Raw genomic sequence first — 18,689 nt, 5'->3', positions numbered from 1 at the left:
AGTTGTGCTTAATAGTCTGATGGCTGTGGGGAAGCAGGTATTTCTGAACCTGGATGTTGCAGATTTCAGGCTCCTGTATTAACTGATGGCGGTGGAGAGATGAGTGTGTGGCCAGGATGGTGTGGGTCCTTGATGCTGCTGCCAGCCTTTTTGAGGCAGCAACTGAGGTAGATCCCCTCGATGGTGGGGAGGTCAGAGCCGATGATGGACTGGGCAGTGTTTACAAGCGTTTCGGGTCGTGACCCTAAGGGTCTCAACCCGAAACGTCACCTATTCCTTCGCTCCGTAGATGCTGCCTCACCCGCTGAGTTTCTCCAGCAGTACAGGAATATACACTCCCCTACCTACGTGAGGCTAATGGGTCTGTCCCACCAAGGCGATTTTATAGGCGTGGTTTGTCGCCACATGTTCGCCAGTGTTCACCGGGAGTCGTCTCCTCAGTCGCACAAAAAGTCGTAGCGTGTACCTGGTCGCCGCTAAATTTTCAGCATGTTAAAAAATTTTCAGCATTGGGCTTGACGCCAATGAGCGTAGCTTGACTTCTCCTGACGTGGGTACTGTCGTAGGTTGTCGCCAGGATGACGTAGGTTGCCGCCGGTTTTTACAATACAATACAATACAATACCATTTATTGTCATGTGAGCCCCAGTGAGACTCAAACGAAATTCCGTTTCCACAGCCATACAAACAAAGACAATGTCCTACAGACATACACACAATTTAATTCACACAAACATCCATCACAGTGAACCCACTGTGATGGAAGGCAAAGTCTTTTCTCTCCCCTGCTCTCAATTTCTCTCCCGATGTCCAAGCCCCAGGCAGGTGATGATAAGTCCCACGGCCATTTTAGGCCGCGTGGGGCGATTTACGCCCCCGCTCCCGGTCTGAAAGTACAAGGTTGGAACCCCCACGGGCGATGGTGAGTCCCACGGCCATGAAGCCGCGCCAGGTGATGTACGGTCCCGGTCCGGGTCGTTCCAACCCCGCGACACGGGCTGGAGAAGTCGCGTTGAGGGAGCTCCGGGAAGCGGTCTCTCTCTCCATCCGGACCTGCGAGCTCCCGATGTCCCAGTCCACCGGACCTGCGGCTGCGTTGCTGGAGCCTCCGAGCCCCAGGAGTCGAGTCGCAGCAGCGATTCACCACCGCTCCCCACGCTCCGAGGCCGGCCAGCCCCACGATGGTGAGTAGTCCGCAGCTCCGCAGCGCCGCAGTCTCCCGCCGGTTTTTCGGCAACCTGCTACGACTATGACAGTCGTCTGCTTCTCCTCTCTTACTGAGGCTCTATAAGGCACTGGTCAGGCCGCATTTGGAACACCGTGAGCAATTTTGGGCCCCATATCTGAGGAAGGATGTGCTGGCTCTGGAGAGGGTTCAGAGGAGGTTTAGGAGAATGATCCCAGGAATGAGTGGGTTAACACAGGATGAGCGTTTGTCTGCGGTGGGCCTGTGCTCGTTGGAGTTTAGAAGAATGAGGGGGGGGGCCTCATTGAAACGTGCAGAATAGTCAACGGCTTGGATAGAGTGGATGTGGAGAGGATGATTTCACCAGCGAGAGGGTGGGTGAATCTGTGGAATTCTTTGCCACAGAAGTCTGTGGAGGCAAAGTCAGTGGATATATTTAAGGCAGAGATAGATAGGTTCTTGATTAGTACAAATAAACTAGTGGAGGAATATACACTCTCCAGCCGACCTAAGCCTAAGGGTTACGTTGGTGAACTGGAACTCCAGCGACCTTGATTATTGATCTGGAAGCATGGGTTCAAATCCCACCAGGGCCACTGGAGGATTTAGTTTCAATTAATTAATTCAATCTTGAATTGGAAAAACCAGCATCGACCGTGTAAACAGCAGCTGCTTGTACAAAGCCCTTCTCTCCCCTCTCAAGGACATTAGTGAGTGAGAACCAGCCATCCATAACCCTCTCTGAACTGTATGTGACACCTGACCTGAAGCAGTGCAATGGAGGGAGTGCAGCGTAGGTTTACAAGGTTAATTCCTGGGATGGCGGGACTGTCATTTGCTGAGAGAATGGAGCAGCTGGGCTTGTACACTCTGGAGTTTAGAAGGATGAGAGGCTATCTTATTGAAACTTAGAAGATTATTAAAGGCTTGGACACGCTAGAGGCAGGAAACATGTTCCCGATGTTGGGGGAGTCCAGAACCAGGGGCCACGCAGTTTAAGAATAAGGAGTAAGCCATTTAGAACGGAGATGAGGAAACACTTTTTCTCACAGAGAGTGGTGAGTCTGTGGAATTCTCTGCCTCAGAGGGCGGTGGCAGCAGGTTCTCTGAATACTTTCAAGAGAGAGCTAGATAGGGCTCTTAAAGATAGCGGAGTCAGGGGATATGGGGGAGAAGGCAGGAACGGGGTACTGATTGGGGATGATCAGCCATGATCGCATTGAATGGCGGTGCTGGCTCAAATGGCTGAATGGCCTACTCCTGACCTATTGTCTATTGTCTATTGACACTGCATCTTATAGAGGTGTATAAAATCATGAGGGGAATAGATCAGGTGAATGTATATAGCGTGAATATACTGAACGTTTTTCTCGTTTATTATATTGTTTACAGTGTACTATGTTTACATATTCTGTTGCGCTGCTGCAAGTAAGAATTTTATTGTTCTGTTTGGTTCATATGACAATCAAACATTCAAAGGTCTTTTATTGTCATGTGTACCAATTAAGGTGCAGTGATGTGCAAATTACTCTTGACCCTCTTGAGAGTACTTTGATTATTACAGGTGCCGGAGGTTATTGGGCGAAGGCAGGAGACATAGAAACATCGAAAATAGGTGCAGGAGTAGGCCATTCAGCCCTTCGAGCCTGCACCGCCATTCAATATGATCATGGCTGATCATCCAACTCAGTATCCCGTACCTGCCTTCTCTCCATACCCCCTGATCCCTTTAGCCACAAGAGAATGGGGTGAGGAGGGAGAGATAGATCAGCCACGACTGAACGGCAGAGTAGACTTTAAGAATGTTTAAGAAAGAACTGCAGATGCTGGAAAAATCATAGGTAGACAAAAATGCTGGAGAAACAAGATGCTGCCTCACCCGCTGAGTTTCTCCAGCATTTTTGTCTACCTGCTGAGTAGACCTGATGGGCCGAATGGCCTAATTCTTCTACTATCACGTATGATCTTATGATCACATCGAATGGCGGTGCTGGCTCGAAGGGCCGAAAGGCCTACTCCTGCACCTATTGTCTATTGTCTAAATTCCAGCAAATACAAGCCCAGTCGATCCACTCTTTTCTATCCATGTGTCTGTCCAAATGTCTGTTAAATGTTTTTTTATAGTACCGACCCCAACTACCTCCTCTGGCAGCTCTTTCTATATTTCCATCACCCTCTAAGTGATGCATAACGCATGCCCTTTGGTCAATGGTGATCCTTTACAGTTACCGAGCCATCTAGTAGGAACAGGGCCTTTGACTGTCCGAGGCCTTAGCAACCATCAATACATGCAACTGGCCACTAGAGAGCAGTCCTGAGCTACTTTCTGCCTCATTCGAGACCCCAGGACTATCTTTGAATGGACTTCACTGGACTTTATCTTGCACTAAATATTATTCATATTATTTCCGTTATCATGTACACTGCGGATGGTTCAATTCAGTTTGGAGATACAGTGCAGAAACAGGCCCTTCGGCCCACCGGGTCCGCGCCGACCAGCGATCCCCGCACACTAACAATATCCTACACCCACTAGGGACAATTTTCACGTTTACCAAAGCCAATTTACCTGCAATCTCGTACGTCTTTAGAGTGTGGGAGAAAACCAAAGATCTCGGAGAAAAACCTGCGCAGATCACGGGGGGGAGAACGTACAAACTCCGTACAGACAGCGCCCGTGGTCGGGATCGAACCCGGGTCTCCGGCGCTGCATTCGCTGTAAGGCAGCAACTCTACCGCTGCGCCATCGTGACCACTAACCAGTTGGCACGCAACAAAAGCTTTTCACTGTACCTCGGTGCACGTGACAATGAACTAAACTCAACCAGACTTGTAGTCTGGTCACATTCCCTTCTCCTCGACACCCATCAACTCACAACACACTCCACCATTCAGCTGTCTTCTCCTGTGTCTCCATCGCGGGTGTAAATCTACGATCTCAATTATCTCCCCAAATCAACTTTACTCCTGATAAAAAGTATCTACAAAACAATCTGTGCAATAACTCTTCAGTCATTCTCAGACTATGTATTCAGGAGTGTCATACTCAGTAGTGTTCGTGCCTGTAATAGAGTCCGACAGCAGGGGAACAAAGCCAAAATCAATTTTATTCGTCACATGCACCAGAAGGTGCAGTGATATGAATTTGCCAGCAGCGATACACTTAAAAAGAACACACAATACACAATAAGATTCAAGAGCGGAACGCACTATCAAAACATGGAGGGGACGGGGGACACCATTTTTTGGCGGCCGCGTGCGCATGCGCACAGACACACGGCGAGGCTTCGGAGGCTCAATCCAGCGCTAAATACAACTCAACTGTGCCTGTCTCACCAGGTTAACCAACAGCCCTGTCTAGACTGACGGGATACCAGCGCTGCTTCTCCGCGCTGGCCATATTTCCCGCAAGCCCAGGCAGGTTAACCTGGCGGGGATGTCCCCCACCTCTCAAAACATGGGGGGAACGTGTCCCTTCTGACCCCCTCCGGGTTTTCCGTCCCTGATAAGATTTAACGCTAACATGTACCACAGCATTCTTCACTGTGGTGGAAGGCAACAAAGTTCAGTCCTTCCTCCTCCTGACCCATCCGTGGTCGGGGCCACGAACCCTCCGTAATCGCCGCTACAGACGGCCCAATATACAGGCCCTCTCGTCGGGATGATCAAACCTCTGACGTCGGGACGGCCAATTTGGCCACTAGTCCCACCTGCCCACATCCCTCCACACCGATCCTATCCATGTACCTGTTCAAATGTGTTTTAAACATTGCCATAATACCTGCCTCAACTGCCTCCTCCGGCAGCCCCTTCCTTACACCACCCACCCTTGGTGTAAAAATGTTGCCCCTCGGGTTCTTATTAAATCTTTCTCCACTACACCGCAAAGCAGGGGGTCGGCAACATACGGGTCCCGGGCCGAATGCGGCCCGTAACCCAAAATCATCCGGCCCGCAGGCGGATTTTTCTTCCCGTAATTATCTGGCCCGCCGAACTGTGGCCGAACCGCATCCTGCGCAAAGCTGCCGGGCACGGCCGCGCACCTTCTGTGAACACGTTTAAGAAAGGACTGCGGATGCTGGAAAAATCGAAGGTGGACAAAAATGCCGGAGAACCTCAGCGGGTGAGACATGCAAGGATTGCACGAGGCTGCTTCACCCGCTGGGTTTCTCCAGCATTTTTGTCGACCTTCCGTCAACACGTGATTTGATGCCTGCTGTCCGGGGCGGGATCCATGCGTACACGTGATAGAAACATAGAAACATAGAAATTAGGTGCAGGAGTAGAGGCCATTCGGCCCTTCGAGCCTGCACCGCCATTCAATATGATCATGGTTGATCATCCAACTCAGTATCCCGTACCTGCCTTCTCTCCATACCCTCTGATCCCCTTAGCCACAAGGGCCACATCTAACTCCCTCTTAAATATAGCCAATGAACTGGCCTCGACTACCCTCTGTGGCAGAGAGTTCCAGAGACTCACCACTCTCTGTGTGAAAAAAGTTCTTCTCATCTCGGTTTTAAAGGATTTCCCCCTTATCCTTAAGCTGTGACCCCTTGTCCTGGACTTCCCCAACATCGGGAGCAATCTTCCTGCATCTAGCCTGTCCAACCCCTTCAGAATTTTGTAAGTTTCTATAAGATCCCCTCTCAATCTCCTAAATTCTAGAGAGTATAAACCAAGTCTATCCAGTCTTTCTTCATAAGACAGTCCTGACATCCCAGGAATCAGTCTGGTGAACCTTCTCTGCACTCCCTCTATGGCAATAATGTCCTTCCTCAGATTTGGAGACCAAAACTGTACGCAATACTCCAGGTGTGGTCTCACCAAGACCCTATGATAGATGTGGCCCGCCGTCCGCTCACAGACATGCGTCCCGGCCCCTATGCAGAACAAGGTTGGCCACCCCTGCCGTAAAGACGGTCCTTAGACAAAACCCCCTTGCCATTCATGAGGCCCCCTGGGGCGCTATCCATCCCCTTGTTTGAGGGGTGGCCCCATCGGACTGCCCCTCAATGTCCAGCCGTGGAAGACTGTGGTCCTCCACAGAGGATGTTCTGTATGCATCGTAAGAATCCAAAGAATCTAGTATGTAAAAAAATTGTGCCTTGCACGCACCAACCTTAAGGACGCGGTGAGCTTCCTCGAAGACGGCCATCTTGTCGCCGCACAAGCAGATGACGCAGTTCGATCTGAAGTCAAATTTGAACAATCTGAGTAGTTTAGTTTAGAGATAATTCAGTTTAGTTTAGATAGACACAAAAGGCTGCAGCGAATGCAGCACCGGAGACCCGGGTTTCGATCCCAATTACGGGTGCTGCCTGTATGGAGTTTGCACGTTCTCCCCGTGACCTGCGTGGGTTTTCTCCAAGATCTTCGGTATCCTCCCACATTCCAAGAACAGCACCTCACATTTCGTTGGGTAGCTTACAGCCGAGCGGTATGAACATTGACTTCTCTAACTTCAGATAGCCTCATACCCTTCATCCCCTCTTCCCCCCCCCCCCCACTTCCCAGTTTTCCCACCATTCCCACTGTCTCCACCTGCATTCTTTCTTTGTCCTACCCCCTTCCCTGATATCAGTCTGAAGAAGGGTCTTGACCCGAAAAGTCACCAATTCCTTTTCTCCACAGATGCTGCCTCACCCGCTGAGTTTCTCCAACATTTTGTGTCTACCTTTAATATTCCCTCCATGGCTAAAAGGTTCTGACTGTCTATCCTGTCTACGCCGCTCACCATTTTATAGACTTTATTGACTTATTTTGCCTTACAGAACTTACACTATAAGATCATAGCTGTTGTATCGAATCCCAGCCTCTCCCAATTTTTCAATATAACCCTGGACAAAATCTGTGTTTGTTTCCTTGTATCCAAACTTCTCCTGGTGATACGGAACATACTTCCTCGAGATTTGGATCTGGAACAGAAACGTGGAGAAATGGAGAACGTTAGATAAATATTGAAGTGGAGGGCGGCCACAGTGGTGCAGCGGTAGAGTTGCCACCTCACAGCGCCAGGGACCCAGGTTCAATCCTGACCACGGGCGCTGTCTGTACAGAAGTTCGTACGTTCTCCCCGTGACCACGTGGGTTTTCTCCGGGTGCTCCAGTTTCCTCCCACACTCCAAAGACGTGCGGGTTTGTAGGTTAATTGGCCTCGGTAAAATTGTAAATTTATCCTAGTGTGTGTGTGTAATGTGTAGTGGGTCAGCACTGATTCGTCGGGCCGAAGGACCTGTTTTCGCGCTGTATCACGACTCCGCACCGACCAGCGATCCCCGCACACTAACACTATCCTACACACACTGTACACTATTTACACTTATCCCAAGCTAATTAACCTACAAACCTGTACGTCTTCGGAGTGTGGGCGGAAGCCGAAGATTTCGGAGAAAGCCCACGTGGTCGCGGGGAGAACGTACAAACTGCGTACAGACAGCACCCATAGTCGGGATCGAACCCGGGTCTCCAGCGCCGCAAGCACGGTAAGGCAGCGACTCTACTGCTGCGCCACTGTGCTGTCACTTGCCTGCATTAGTTCCATATCCCTCAATGCCTTGTACATTCCGGTCCCTATCCAGATACCAGATGTGTACCCCCTGCCACACTGGTTTAAAACCTCTCTGCGTTTCCTCTTAAAGGCCTGTCCCACGAGCATGCGACTGCATACGGCAAGCGCGAACAAACCGGAAGCGGGGGCCACGCGGAGGTTGAGTGATCCCGTACGAGTTGACGTGAAGTTCGAGCGAAGGCGTGCGGTGTCAAGACGCAGCGTACGCCGTCAAGACGGTACATACGCCAGTCGAGGCGGTGCGTACGGCCTCAATGCCGCTGCGGGCCGGCAGGCCGTTGCCGCACAGAATTTTTGGACAGTGTCAGTTTTTCGGAGCCCCGCGCGATGCCGGGACTAGCACCGCACAACTCCATATACGGCTCCGGCGATCGAAGTGGGACCGGCCCCGCGAGTCCGTACGGCTCAAACGACCACGTTATGTCCTTGAATTTCTTTGCTTAACTCTAACCTTAGACGTTGATATGTTAATGAACAGAGGCGGATTGGTGAGGCTGCAGAGAATGGAGTTCAAATTGAAGAAGGTTCATCACAGAGGTCACGTTATGTTAAAAAAGTAGTTTACTCTGCATTAACATCGATATAATTGCAACAGTGACTGCACTTTTCCAATCATTTCAGTGCCAGTGAAGTGCATTAAAAATGCGATGTGTATTTGCTTCACTGTTGCAATAGATTACTGCATGCATTCGTTACTGCAAGTTTGGATTCAGCTGCAATGCTTACTAGAGTTGAATAGCTCACAGATGAGTCTTTGTACTTTGAGAGATGCAGCGTGGACACAGGCCCTTCGGCCCACCGAGTCCGGGCTGTGAGGCAGCAACTCTACCGCTGCACAACTGTGCTGCCCTTGTCACTTAAGTAAAGTAACAGAGTGTGAGCAGACTTCGAGTCAGGGTTGAATGAAATGAGGAACGGAGACGAGGAAACACTTTTTCACACAGAGAGTTGTGAGTCTGTGGAATTCTCTGCCTCAGTGGGCGGTGGAGGCCGGTTCTCTGGATACTTTCAAGAGAGAGCTAGATAGGGCTCTTAGAGATAGCCGAGTCAGGGGATATGGGGAGAAGGCAGGAACGGGGTACTGTTTGGGGATGATCAGCCATGATCACATTGTATGGCGGTGCTGGTGCTGGCTCGAAGGGCCGAATGGCCTACTCCTCCTGCACCTATTGTCTATTGTTTAGTTTAGAGATACAGTCCCTTCGATCCACCGAGTCCGTGCCGACCAACAATTAGCGTATATTTTGCCGGTCGCAAGGACGACAGCTAGGTTTTGTAACTTATTTTATTCCTTAGCTCACAGGTTCTTACAAACACGTCTGGCCACAACGGTGGTCGGCACAGAACTGCCGCGCGGAAGCGAAACCGCGCGAAAAACAGCAGCCCCTCCCGAGGCACGTGATTGTGGCTATCGAACGCCGGGTCCGATACCTGTCAATTAACCTGCAAACCTGCACGTCTTTGGTGTGTGGGAGGAAACAGGAGCACACGGGTGAAACGCAAACAGTCACTGGGAGAGCGTAGAAACTCCACACAGAGAGCACCCGTAGTGAGGATCGAACCCGGCTCTCTGGCGCGGTGAGACATCAGCTCTACCGCTGCGCCACTGTGCCGCACCTAATTCAGTGCGGCATTAATGAACGATCAGTGTTACGTGGGAAAGGGGGAGATGCAGCGAGACCTGGGTGTCATGGTACACCAGTCATTGAAGGTAGGCATGCTGGTGCAGCAGGCAGTGAAGAAAGCGAATGGTATGTTGGCTTTCATAGCAAAAGGATTTGAGTATAGGAGCAGGGAGGTTCTACTGCAGTTGTACAGGGTCTTGGTGAGACCACACCTGGAGTATTGCGTACAGTTTTGGTCTCCAAATCTGGGGAACGGCATTATTGCCATAGAGGGAGTGTAGAGAAGGTTCACCAGACTGATTCCTGGGATGTCAGGACTGTCTTATGAAGAAAGACTGGATAGACTTGGTTTATACTCTCTAGAATTTAGGAGATTGAGAGGGGATCTTATAGAAACTTACAAAATTCTTAAGGGGTTGGACAGGCTAGATGCAGGAAGATTGTTCCCGATGTTGGGGAAGTCCAGGACAAGGGGTCACAGCTTAAGGATAAGGGGGAAATCCTTTAAAACCGAGATGAGAAGAACTTTTTTCACACAGAGAGTGGTGAATCTCTGGAACTCTCTGCCACAGAGGGTAGTTGAGGCCAGTTCATTGGCTATATTTAAGAGGGAGTTAGATGTGGCCCTTGTGGCTAAGGGGATCAGAGGGTATGGAGAGAAGGCAGGTAGTCAAAAAATGCTGGAGAAACTCAGCGGGTGAGGCAGCATCTTGTTTCTCCAGCATTTTTGTCTACCTATGATTTTTCCAGCATCTGCAGTTCTTTCTTAAACATTCTTAAAGTCTACTCTGCCGTTCAATCGTGGCTGATCTATCTCTCCCTCCTCACCCCATTCTCTTATGGCTAAAGGGATCAGGGGGTATGGAGAGAAGGCAGGTACGGGATACTGAGTTGGATGATCAGCCATGATCATATTGAATGGCGGTGCAGGCTCGAAGGGCCGAATGGCCTCCTGCACCTAATTTCTATGTTTCTATGTTACTGTCGAAGAGGTGCTGGAGGTAGTATAGGCACATGTAAAGGACAGGTTTGGAGGGATATGGGCCAAACGCGGGCAGGTGGGATTAGCGTGGTTGGGACATGAGATTCAAGATTCAAGAGAGTTTATTGTCATGTGTCCCTGATAGGGCAATGACATTCTTGCTTTGCTTCAGCACAACAGAACATAGTAGGCATGACTACAGAACAGATCGGTGTGTCCATATACCATTATATGGACATGTTGGCCGCTGTGGGCAAGTTGGGCCCAAGGGCGTGTTTGCCGCTCGCTCTATGACCTGTTGCCTTACCAGCTCATCAGTCATGTCCACTCCAGTCACACGGCCAAGAGGTCCCACCAGCTTGCTCAGGATGAAGCAGTCGCGGCCAGACCCACTGCCCAGGTCCAGCACGTGACATCCTCCCAAACTCTCTGGGATCACAAGGCCACATCCAAAATATCTGGAAAACAAAAGAGGAAAGGGTAAGGTCAGAGATGGCAAAGTAGCAAAATAAAGAGATATATAATAGACGGAGAGAGGTTGAAGGAGACCGCCATTCGCTTGGCCCAACACCTCCTCTCATTCCGTACTAACCAACCTGATCTCCCGGTGGCTCAGCACTTCAACTCCCCCTCCCATTCTGAATCCTATCTTTCTGTCCTGGGCCTCCTCCATGGCCAGACTGAGGCCCAGCGTAAATTGGAGGAGCAGCACCTCATATTTCTCTTGGGCAGTTTACACCCCAACCTTATGAACATTGATTTCTCTAATTTCAGGTAGTCCCTGCTCTCTCCCTCCTTCCCCTCCCCTTCCCAGCTCCCCCACAACCCACTGTCTCCGCCTCTTCCTTTGTTTTTCCCGCCCCCCGCCAACCGCACCCCAACATCAGTCTGAAGAAAGGTCTCGACCCGAAACGTTACCTATTCCTTTTCCCCATAGGAGCTGCCTCACCCGCTGAGTTTCTCCAGCATTTTTCTTCCACAGACCAAAGGAGGTGATCAAATACAAAGAACCAGACAACCGAAAGCTAGATCCAATGTAAACTAAAGATGAACGTAGACAAAAATGCTGGAGGAACTCAGCGGGTGTTTCTCCAGCACTTTTGTCAACCTTCAATTTTCCAGCATCTGCAGTTCCTTCTTAAACAATAACAAATTAACTGCAGATGCTGGTTTCACACCAAAGATAGACACAAAATACTGGAGAAACTCAGTGGATTTTGGAGAAAATGGATAGGTGACGATTTGGGTTGGGACCCTTCTTCAGACTGGAGGAATCACAGAGAGGGAGCAGTGAGAGGGGGTGTTGCCGAAATCCTGTCGGAGCGAGGAGAACAACGTCTTCAAAGTAGTCCTACCATGAGAAGATTGTGCAATGAAGCAGACAAAATATGTTGGAAGGAACTGCAGACCCAAAACAATAGACAATAGAGATAGGTTGTTACAGAGATAGGTTGAATAAGTTAGGTCTTTATTCTCTGGAGCGCAGAAGGTTAATGGGGGACTTGATAGAGGTCTTTAAAATGATGAGAGGGATAGACAGAGCTGACGTGGACAAGCTTTTCCCTTTGAGAATAGGGAAGATTCAAACAAGAGGACATGACTTCAGAATTAAGGGACAGAAGTTTAGGGGTAATATGAGGGGGAACTTCTTTACGCAGAGAGTGGTAGTGGTGTGGAATGAGCTTCCAGTGGAAGTGGTGGAGGCAGGTTTGTTGGTATCATTTAAAAATAAATTGGATATGCATATGGATGAGAAGGGAATGGAGGGTTATGGTATGAGTGCAGGCAGGTGGGACTAAGGGGAAAAAACATTTGTTCGGCACGGACTTGTAGGGCCGAGATGGCCTGTTTCCGTGCTGTATATGGTTATATGGTTAATAGACAATAGGTGCAGGAGTAGGCCATTCGGCCCTTCGAGCCAGCACCGTCATTCAATGTGATCATGGCTGATAATCCACAATCAGTACCCCGTTCCTGCCTTCTCCCCATATCCCCTGACTCCGCTATCTTTAAGAGCCCTATCTAGCTCTCTCTTGAAAGCAGCCAGAGAACGGGCCTCCACCGCCCTCTGAGGCAGAGAATTCCACAGACGTCACCCATTCCTTCTCTCCAGAGATGTTGTCTGTCCCGCTGAGTTACTCCAACTTTTTGTGCCTATCTTGGGTTTAAACCAGGGGAAAATCCTTTAAAACCGAGATGAGAAGAACTTTTTTCACACAGAGAGTGGTGAATCTCTGGAACTCTCTGCCACAGAGGGTAGTCGAGCCCAGTTCATTGGCTATATTTAAGAGGGAGTTAGATGTGGCCCTGGTGGCTAAGGGGATCAGGGGGTATGGAGAGAAGACAGGTACGGGATACTGAGTTGGATGATCAGCCATGATCATATTGAATGGCGGTGCAGGCTCGAAGGGCCGAATGGCCTACTCCTGCACCTAATTTCTATGTTTCTATGTTTCTATCTGCAGTTCCTTCCTACAATAGAGCCATTCACAATGTACAGATACATGGTGAAACAAAAGTACAGGCAGCGTCAAACAACACAAGACAGACCATGAAACAGAAGTCGTGTACCTGCTAGAGACTTCGGGGTGGATGAGTGCCATGGCATCGCAAGCTGATTTACTTGGCGGGCCACATTTTAAGGAGCAGGACACATCGGTCTGCAGCTCCTCTGAGCTTCTCAGCCGTTTTCCATAGTAACTCTGTGAAGAACAAGAGTCAAGGGTGTTTAGCACAGTACGAGCCTCACCCCGGCCACTCCCTCGTTCAAATGGGCTAATGGCACGAAGGTTTCAGAATCAGAATACCATTTATTGTCATTTGAACCTAAGTTCAAACAAAATTAAGTTTCTGCAGTCACACAAACATGGAAAAAAAACCAAGACACACAATTAACACAATTTACATAAACATCCATCACAGTGAATCTCCAAACACCTCCTCACTGTGATGGAAGGCAAAGTCTTGTCTCTCCCCTGTTGTTTATTCTTCTCCCGATGTTAAAGCCCATGGTGGGCGATGGTAAGTCCTGAAGCCGTTAAAGCCGAACCTTATTGTTACATGTACCTCGGTAAAATCTGGTACAAATCTGGTAAAACCATACGAAACGTAGCACAATCATAGATGAGTACAAATTACTGAACAACTTCTCTTTTGAGAAGCAAGGAGAGGGAAGAATTACATTTCAGTCTGAAGAAGGGTTTTGGCCCGAAACGTTGCCTATTTCCTTCGCTCCATAGATGCTGCTGCACCCGCTGAGTTTCTCCAGCATTTTTGTGTACCTTCGATTTTCCAGCATCTGCAGTTCCTTCTTAAACACGAAGAATTACATTTCATGTTTTTCTACACTCCTTACAATGCCTCTACACTCCTCACAGTGATCGCAACTTCTACCGAAGTGTGGATGGCCGTTGGCTCACTAGGAGCACATCTGCCTTTTGACGGGTCTTGGTTTTGGTCCTGCTGGGGGTCCACAGCCCCCTCCTCAACTGGCAAACCAGGTGGGGGAGACAGTTTAGTCACCGACTATCCGACTACGGAGCAGGTAGCACGGGATTACATGGGGGGGGGAGTGGCTGGGGGAACTCCCCCCCTGACCTGCCCTGCGATCAGATACATTATAATAGCAGAAGGAGCATCAGGAATAGAATGTGTGCAGAATAACCGTTGAATAATGGTTCCCCTGACCTGACCTGTACAAAAATGTCGTGTAAGACGAGTCCACTTCACCGAGACCGTACACAAAGAGCCACCACGGATCTGCTGCCAACTTGTGTCCTTTGAGTTTCAAAGTTCTTAAAAGTACAGAGTCTAATCTTGGCCTCTAAGGCACAATTGCTTTCTAGACCTCACTTCCAGGTCCTCTTGGGTTGGGACCTTTCTTCAGATATGGATAGCTGACGTCCTGACCCAAAACATCCCCGACTACTTAGAAAGGAGATGAGGAGGAATTTCTTTAGCCAGAGGGTGGTGAATCTGTGGAATTCCTTGCCACAGAAGCTGTGGTTGTCAAGTCAATGGAGGTTTGGCAGGTTCTTGCTTAGTACGGGTGTCAGGAGTTATGGGGAGAAGGCAGGAGAATGGGGTTGATCGGGAAAGATAGATCAGCCACGATTGAATGGTGGACTAGTCTTGATTGGCCGAATGGCCCAAATCTGCTGCTTGAATTTATGACCTTATGCACTTATCCATGTTCTCCAGAGATGCTGCCTGACCCGCTGAGTTACTCCAGCACTCTGTATCTTATGTTGCAAACCACGGTGAAAGATTATTCTATCTTTGTCTCGACATCAGTCTGAAGAGGGGTCTCGACCTGAAACGTCAGCGCCCATAGTCGGGATCGAACCCGAAACATCGCCCATTCCTTCTCTCCAGAGATGCTGCCTGTCCCGCTGAGTTACTCCGGCATTTTGTGTCCACCTAACAAATATAAAATAACAGGTTGGGCACTAGGACCTAGTGGAGGAGGAAAGGCTGGGCTAATTGGAACCTTTCTGCAGGAATGTTACTGCAACCAACAGAATTCTTGTCCACCATTTTTTCTCGTTATTGCAACAAACTTCGAAACGGAGTCTTCCTGCGTTCAATTGCTTCTGCGGCGCCTGCTAATAATCCCGGTGGATTTGCACTGATTGCATGGGCATGCACACACTCACTTAGTTGCAAGTTTAACTTCAAAGTCCTGAGATCACGTCTTGGGAAATGTCACTGTGGTCTCTGCAACCACCACATCCCCCCTCCCCCCTCCCCCCCCACACACACCTCTCACCTTCACCAGATCCTGCACATTGGTGGCTGGGTTCATGACCTTTGTGGAGGGGCATGAGGCTGGGAGCAGGGTGTAGGATTGCCGCAGTCAGCACAAATGCTCTCTCTCTCTCTCTCTCTCTCTCTGAGCTGCAGTGAACAACTCAAACTCCAGCGCATTGGGGCAAAGGGCAGGTGGGGGGGGAGGGGGCGGAAACGTGCAGAGCCACAAAGCCAAACAGCAGGGAAACAGGCCCTTCGGCCCAACCATTTTGGGCTGCCCAGCGGTGCAGCGGTAGAGTTGCTGCCTCACAGCGCTGCCCCCCCGCTCTCCCCCGACCGCGGGGAGAAGCAAAGAAGGGAAGACATTGAACTTTTTTTCCGCCTTCCATCACAGTGAGGAATGTGGAGGAGTCACTGTAGTGGATGACAATAGACAATAGACAAAAGGTGCAGGAGTAGGCCATTCGGCCCTTCGAGCCAGCACCGCCATTCAATGTGATCATGGCTGATCATCCCCAATCAGTACCCCGTTCCTGCCTTCTACCCATATCCCCTGACTCCGTTATCTTTAAGAGCCCTATCTAGCTCTCTCTTGAAAGTATCCAGAGAAAATGACTTGGCAAATGAAATTCCTTGTATGTTGCAAAACATACGTGGCTAATAAAATATTATTGTGATAGTGATTGTGATCGAGAAAGATAAACAGAGGCTCTCTGCTGGGGTCTTCAAAAGACCGTTCGGTTTTCTCACCGACGATATTTCCGCATCCACTGTATGCATCTCCCTCTCCACTGACATCTGTTTGAAGAATGGTCTCGACCCGAAACGTCACCCATTCCTTCTCTCCAGGGATGCTGCCTGTCCCGCTGAGTTACTCCAGCATTTTGTGTTCATAGGGCTCTTCAAGATAGCGGAGTCAGGGGATATGAAGGCAGGAACGGGGTACTGATTGGGGATGATCAGCCATAATCACATTGAATGGCGGTGCTGGCTCGAAGGGCCGAATGGCCTCCTCCTGCACCTATTGTCTATTGCGTGCGTTTTCACGAAACCAGTGGACATAGATTTAAGCTGAGAGGGGCAAGAGTTAAGAGGGGTAACACAGAGGATGGTCACTACATGGAGCAAGGGGGTAGTTGAAGATAGACACAAAGCGCTGGAGTAACTCAGCGGGTCAGGCGACATCTCTGGAGAAAAAGGATGGGTGACGTTTTGGGTCGGGACCCTTCTTCAGGTCGGGAACCGCTTTCGGTCGCCTCCTCGACGGAGAGGCGACTTTTTTCCCATGTCACCTCCCTCGTGGCCTAGCAGCTTGGATTGGAGCGGCCTTTCCTGGAGTCGGGCCCAAGAGCTTCAGCAGCAGGCGCAACGCGGTCTTTTCCATCGCGGAGCGGGGGAGAACCCTTGCCGGGGGTCGTCGCCAGAGAGGAGTGGTCCGATCGCTGGCCTGGTGACTTTGGCATCGTGGGGGCTGTGGCCTGCGGAGCTTCTAGCCTTGAGCCGGGCGTGGACTTACAGTCTGGGATCCCTTGTTGGGGATCGCCAGAGAAGAGCTCCCACCGCCGGCCTGCGGCCTATAACATCCTGAAGCCGCGCGCAGTCTCCGGTAGGAAAGTGGCCGATTCGGGCACTCCAAGCAGCGGAGTGTGTTCGACCGTCTCGACATCGAAGTTTGGATCACCCCAACGAGAGGGCCTGTACATCGGGGCATCCGTAGCGGCGACTACGGAGGGTTCATGGCCCCGACCACGGGTGAACAAAGGAGAACTGGCAGAACTTTGTAGCCTTCCACCACAGTGAAGAATGCTGTGGTGGATGTTTGTGTTAAATCTTATTGTGTATTGTGTGTACTTTTTAATTGTATCGCTGCTGGCAAATTCATTTCACTGCACCTTATAAAATTGACTTTGACTTTGACTTTTTGGGCTGAAGGGCCTGTTTCCACGCTGGTACACAAAAAAGCTGGAGAAACTCAGCGGGTGCAGCAGCATCTATGGAGCGAAGGAAATAGGCAACGTTTCGGGCCGAAACCCTTCTTCAGACTGTATCTTTCCACGCTGTATCTCTAAACTAAACTCAGCAGGAAAATAGCACTAGATGGCGCCATTGAGCTTCCCTTGTCACCATCTGACATCTCATGAGACAACGATAAGATGGGTCACAGCACAACATTGGGCAGCACGGTGGCGCAGTGGTAGAGTTGCTGCCTTACAGCTCCAACAGCTCTTGCAGCGCCGGAGACCATCCTGACCACGGGCGCTGTCTGTACGGAGTTTGCACGTTCTCCCCGTGACCTGCGTGGGTTTTCCCCGAGATCTTCAGTTTCCTCCCACACTCCAAAGACATGCAGATTTGTAAGTTAATTGGCTTGGTATGAATGTACAAATTGTCCTTCGTGTGTGTGTGGGGTAGCGTTGATGTGCGGGGATCGCTGGTCGGCGCGGACCCGGTGGGCCTAAGGGCCTGTTCTCGTGCTGTATCTCTAAACTAAATTAAACGACATCCTTATAACCATATAATATAACCACATAACAATTACAGCACAGAAACAGGCCATCTCGACCCTTCTAGTCTGTGCCGAACACGTATTCTCCCCTAGTCCCATACACCTGCGCTCAGACCATAACCCTCCATTCCTTTCCCGTCCATATAACTACCCAATTTATTTTTAAATGATAAAAACGAACCTGCCTCCACCACCTTCACTGGAAGCTCATTCCACACAGCCACCACTCTCTGAGTAAAGAAATTCCCCCTCATGTTACCCCTAAACTTCTGTCCCTTAATTCTCAAGTCATGTCCCCTTGTTTGAATCTTCCCTACTCTCAATGGGAAAAGCTTATCCACATCAACTCTGTCTATCCCTCTCATCATTTTAAAGACCTCTATCAAGTCTCCCTTAACCTTCTGCGCTCCAAAGAATAAAGACCTAACTTGTTCAACCTTTCTCTGTAACTTAGTTGCTGAAACCCAGGCAACATTCTAGTAAATCTCCTCTGTACTCTCTCTATTTTGTTGACATCCTTCCTATAATTAGGCGACCAAAATTGTACACCATACTCCAAAATTGGCCTCACCAATGCCTTGTACAATTTTAACATTACATCCCAACTTAATCCATGAGTAATATCCCCACAGGCCACAGAGCAGCAACAGCATAAAGCATTAACTTTTGAATTTGCCCACCACTGCTACTTTCTGACTTCCTTTCACGGTTTTATTCCCTGCCACGTCACCCCCTTGAAGATGTTTTACTTTACTTTCCAACAGGATTTGTTATCAGTAGAATAGAAACACGAGGTACTGCAGATGCTGGCATTCTGAGCAAAACACAAAGTGCTGGAAGAACTCAGTGGGTCAGGCAGCATCTGCGGAGGGAATGACCAGGCGATGGTTTGGGGGTTGGGGGCTCTTCTTCAGACTAATCGACAGACAAGGTTTCGGTTTTAGTTTATTTTAGTGTGGAAACAGGCCCTTCAGCCCATCGAGTCTGTAGCGACCAGCGATCCCCGCACACAAGCACCCATTCCCTCTCCCCAGAGATGCTGCCTGTCCCGCTGAGTTACTCCAGCGTTT

At 49.7% G+C, this 18,689-nt stretch overlaps 1 protein-coding gene across 1 annotated transcript in view; it reads right to left on the bottom strand.

The window, feature by feature from the left end:
• zgc:153372 (uncharacterized protein LOC767695 homolog) overlaps positions 1-15,296 on the bottom strand; it is a 31,462-nt gene extending 16,166 nt beyond the window's left edge. The window contains exons 1-5 of the mRNA XM_055645252.1: positions 15,133-15,296; positions 12,936-13,066; positions 10,672-10,822; positions 6,968-7,104; positions 6,309-6,378 (exon numbers count right to left, since the gene is read on the bottom strand). Coding sequence (XP_055501227.1) covers positions 6,309-6,378; positions 6,968-7,104; positions 10,672-10,822; positions 12,936-13,066; positions 15,133-15,168 — 525 coding nt within the window. The 5' untranslated portion in view covers positions 15,169-15,296. The remainder of the gene's footprint in view (positions 1-6,308; positions 6,379-6,967; positions 7,105-10,671; positions 10,823-12,935; positions 13,067-15,132) is intronic.
• Between the last annotated feature and the right edge of the window lie 3,393 nt (positions 15,297-18,689).

This window comes from Leucoraja erinacea, chromosome 13, assembly GCF_028641065.1.
Source record: "Leucoraja erinacea ecotype New England chromosome 13, Leri_hhj_1, whole genome shotgun sequence".
In the NCBI taxonomy this organism is placed as follows: Eukaryota; Metazoa; Chordata; class Chondrichthyes; order Rajiformes; family Rajidae; genus Leucoraja; species Leucoraja erinaceus.
Note: the sequence above shows the minus strand (reverse complement) of the source record. Positions and strands in the feature narration are given on the sequence as shown.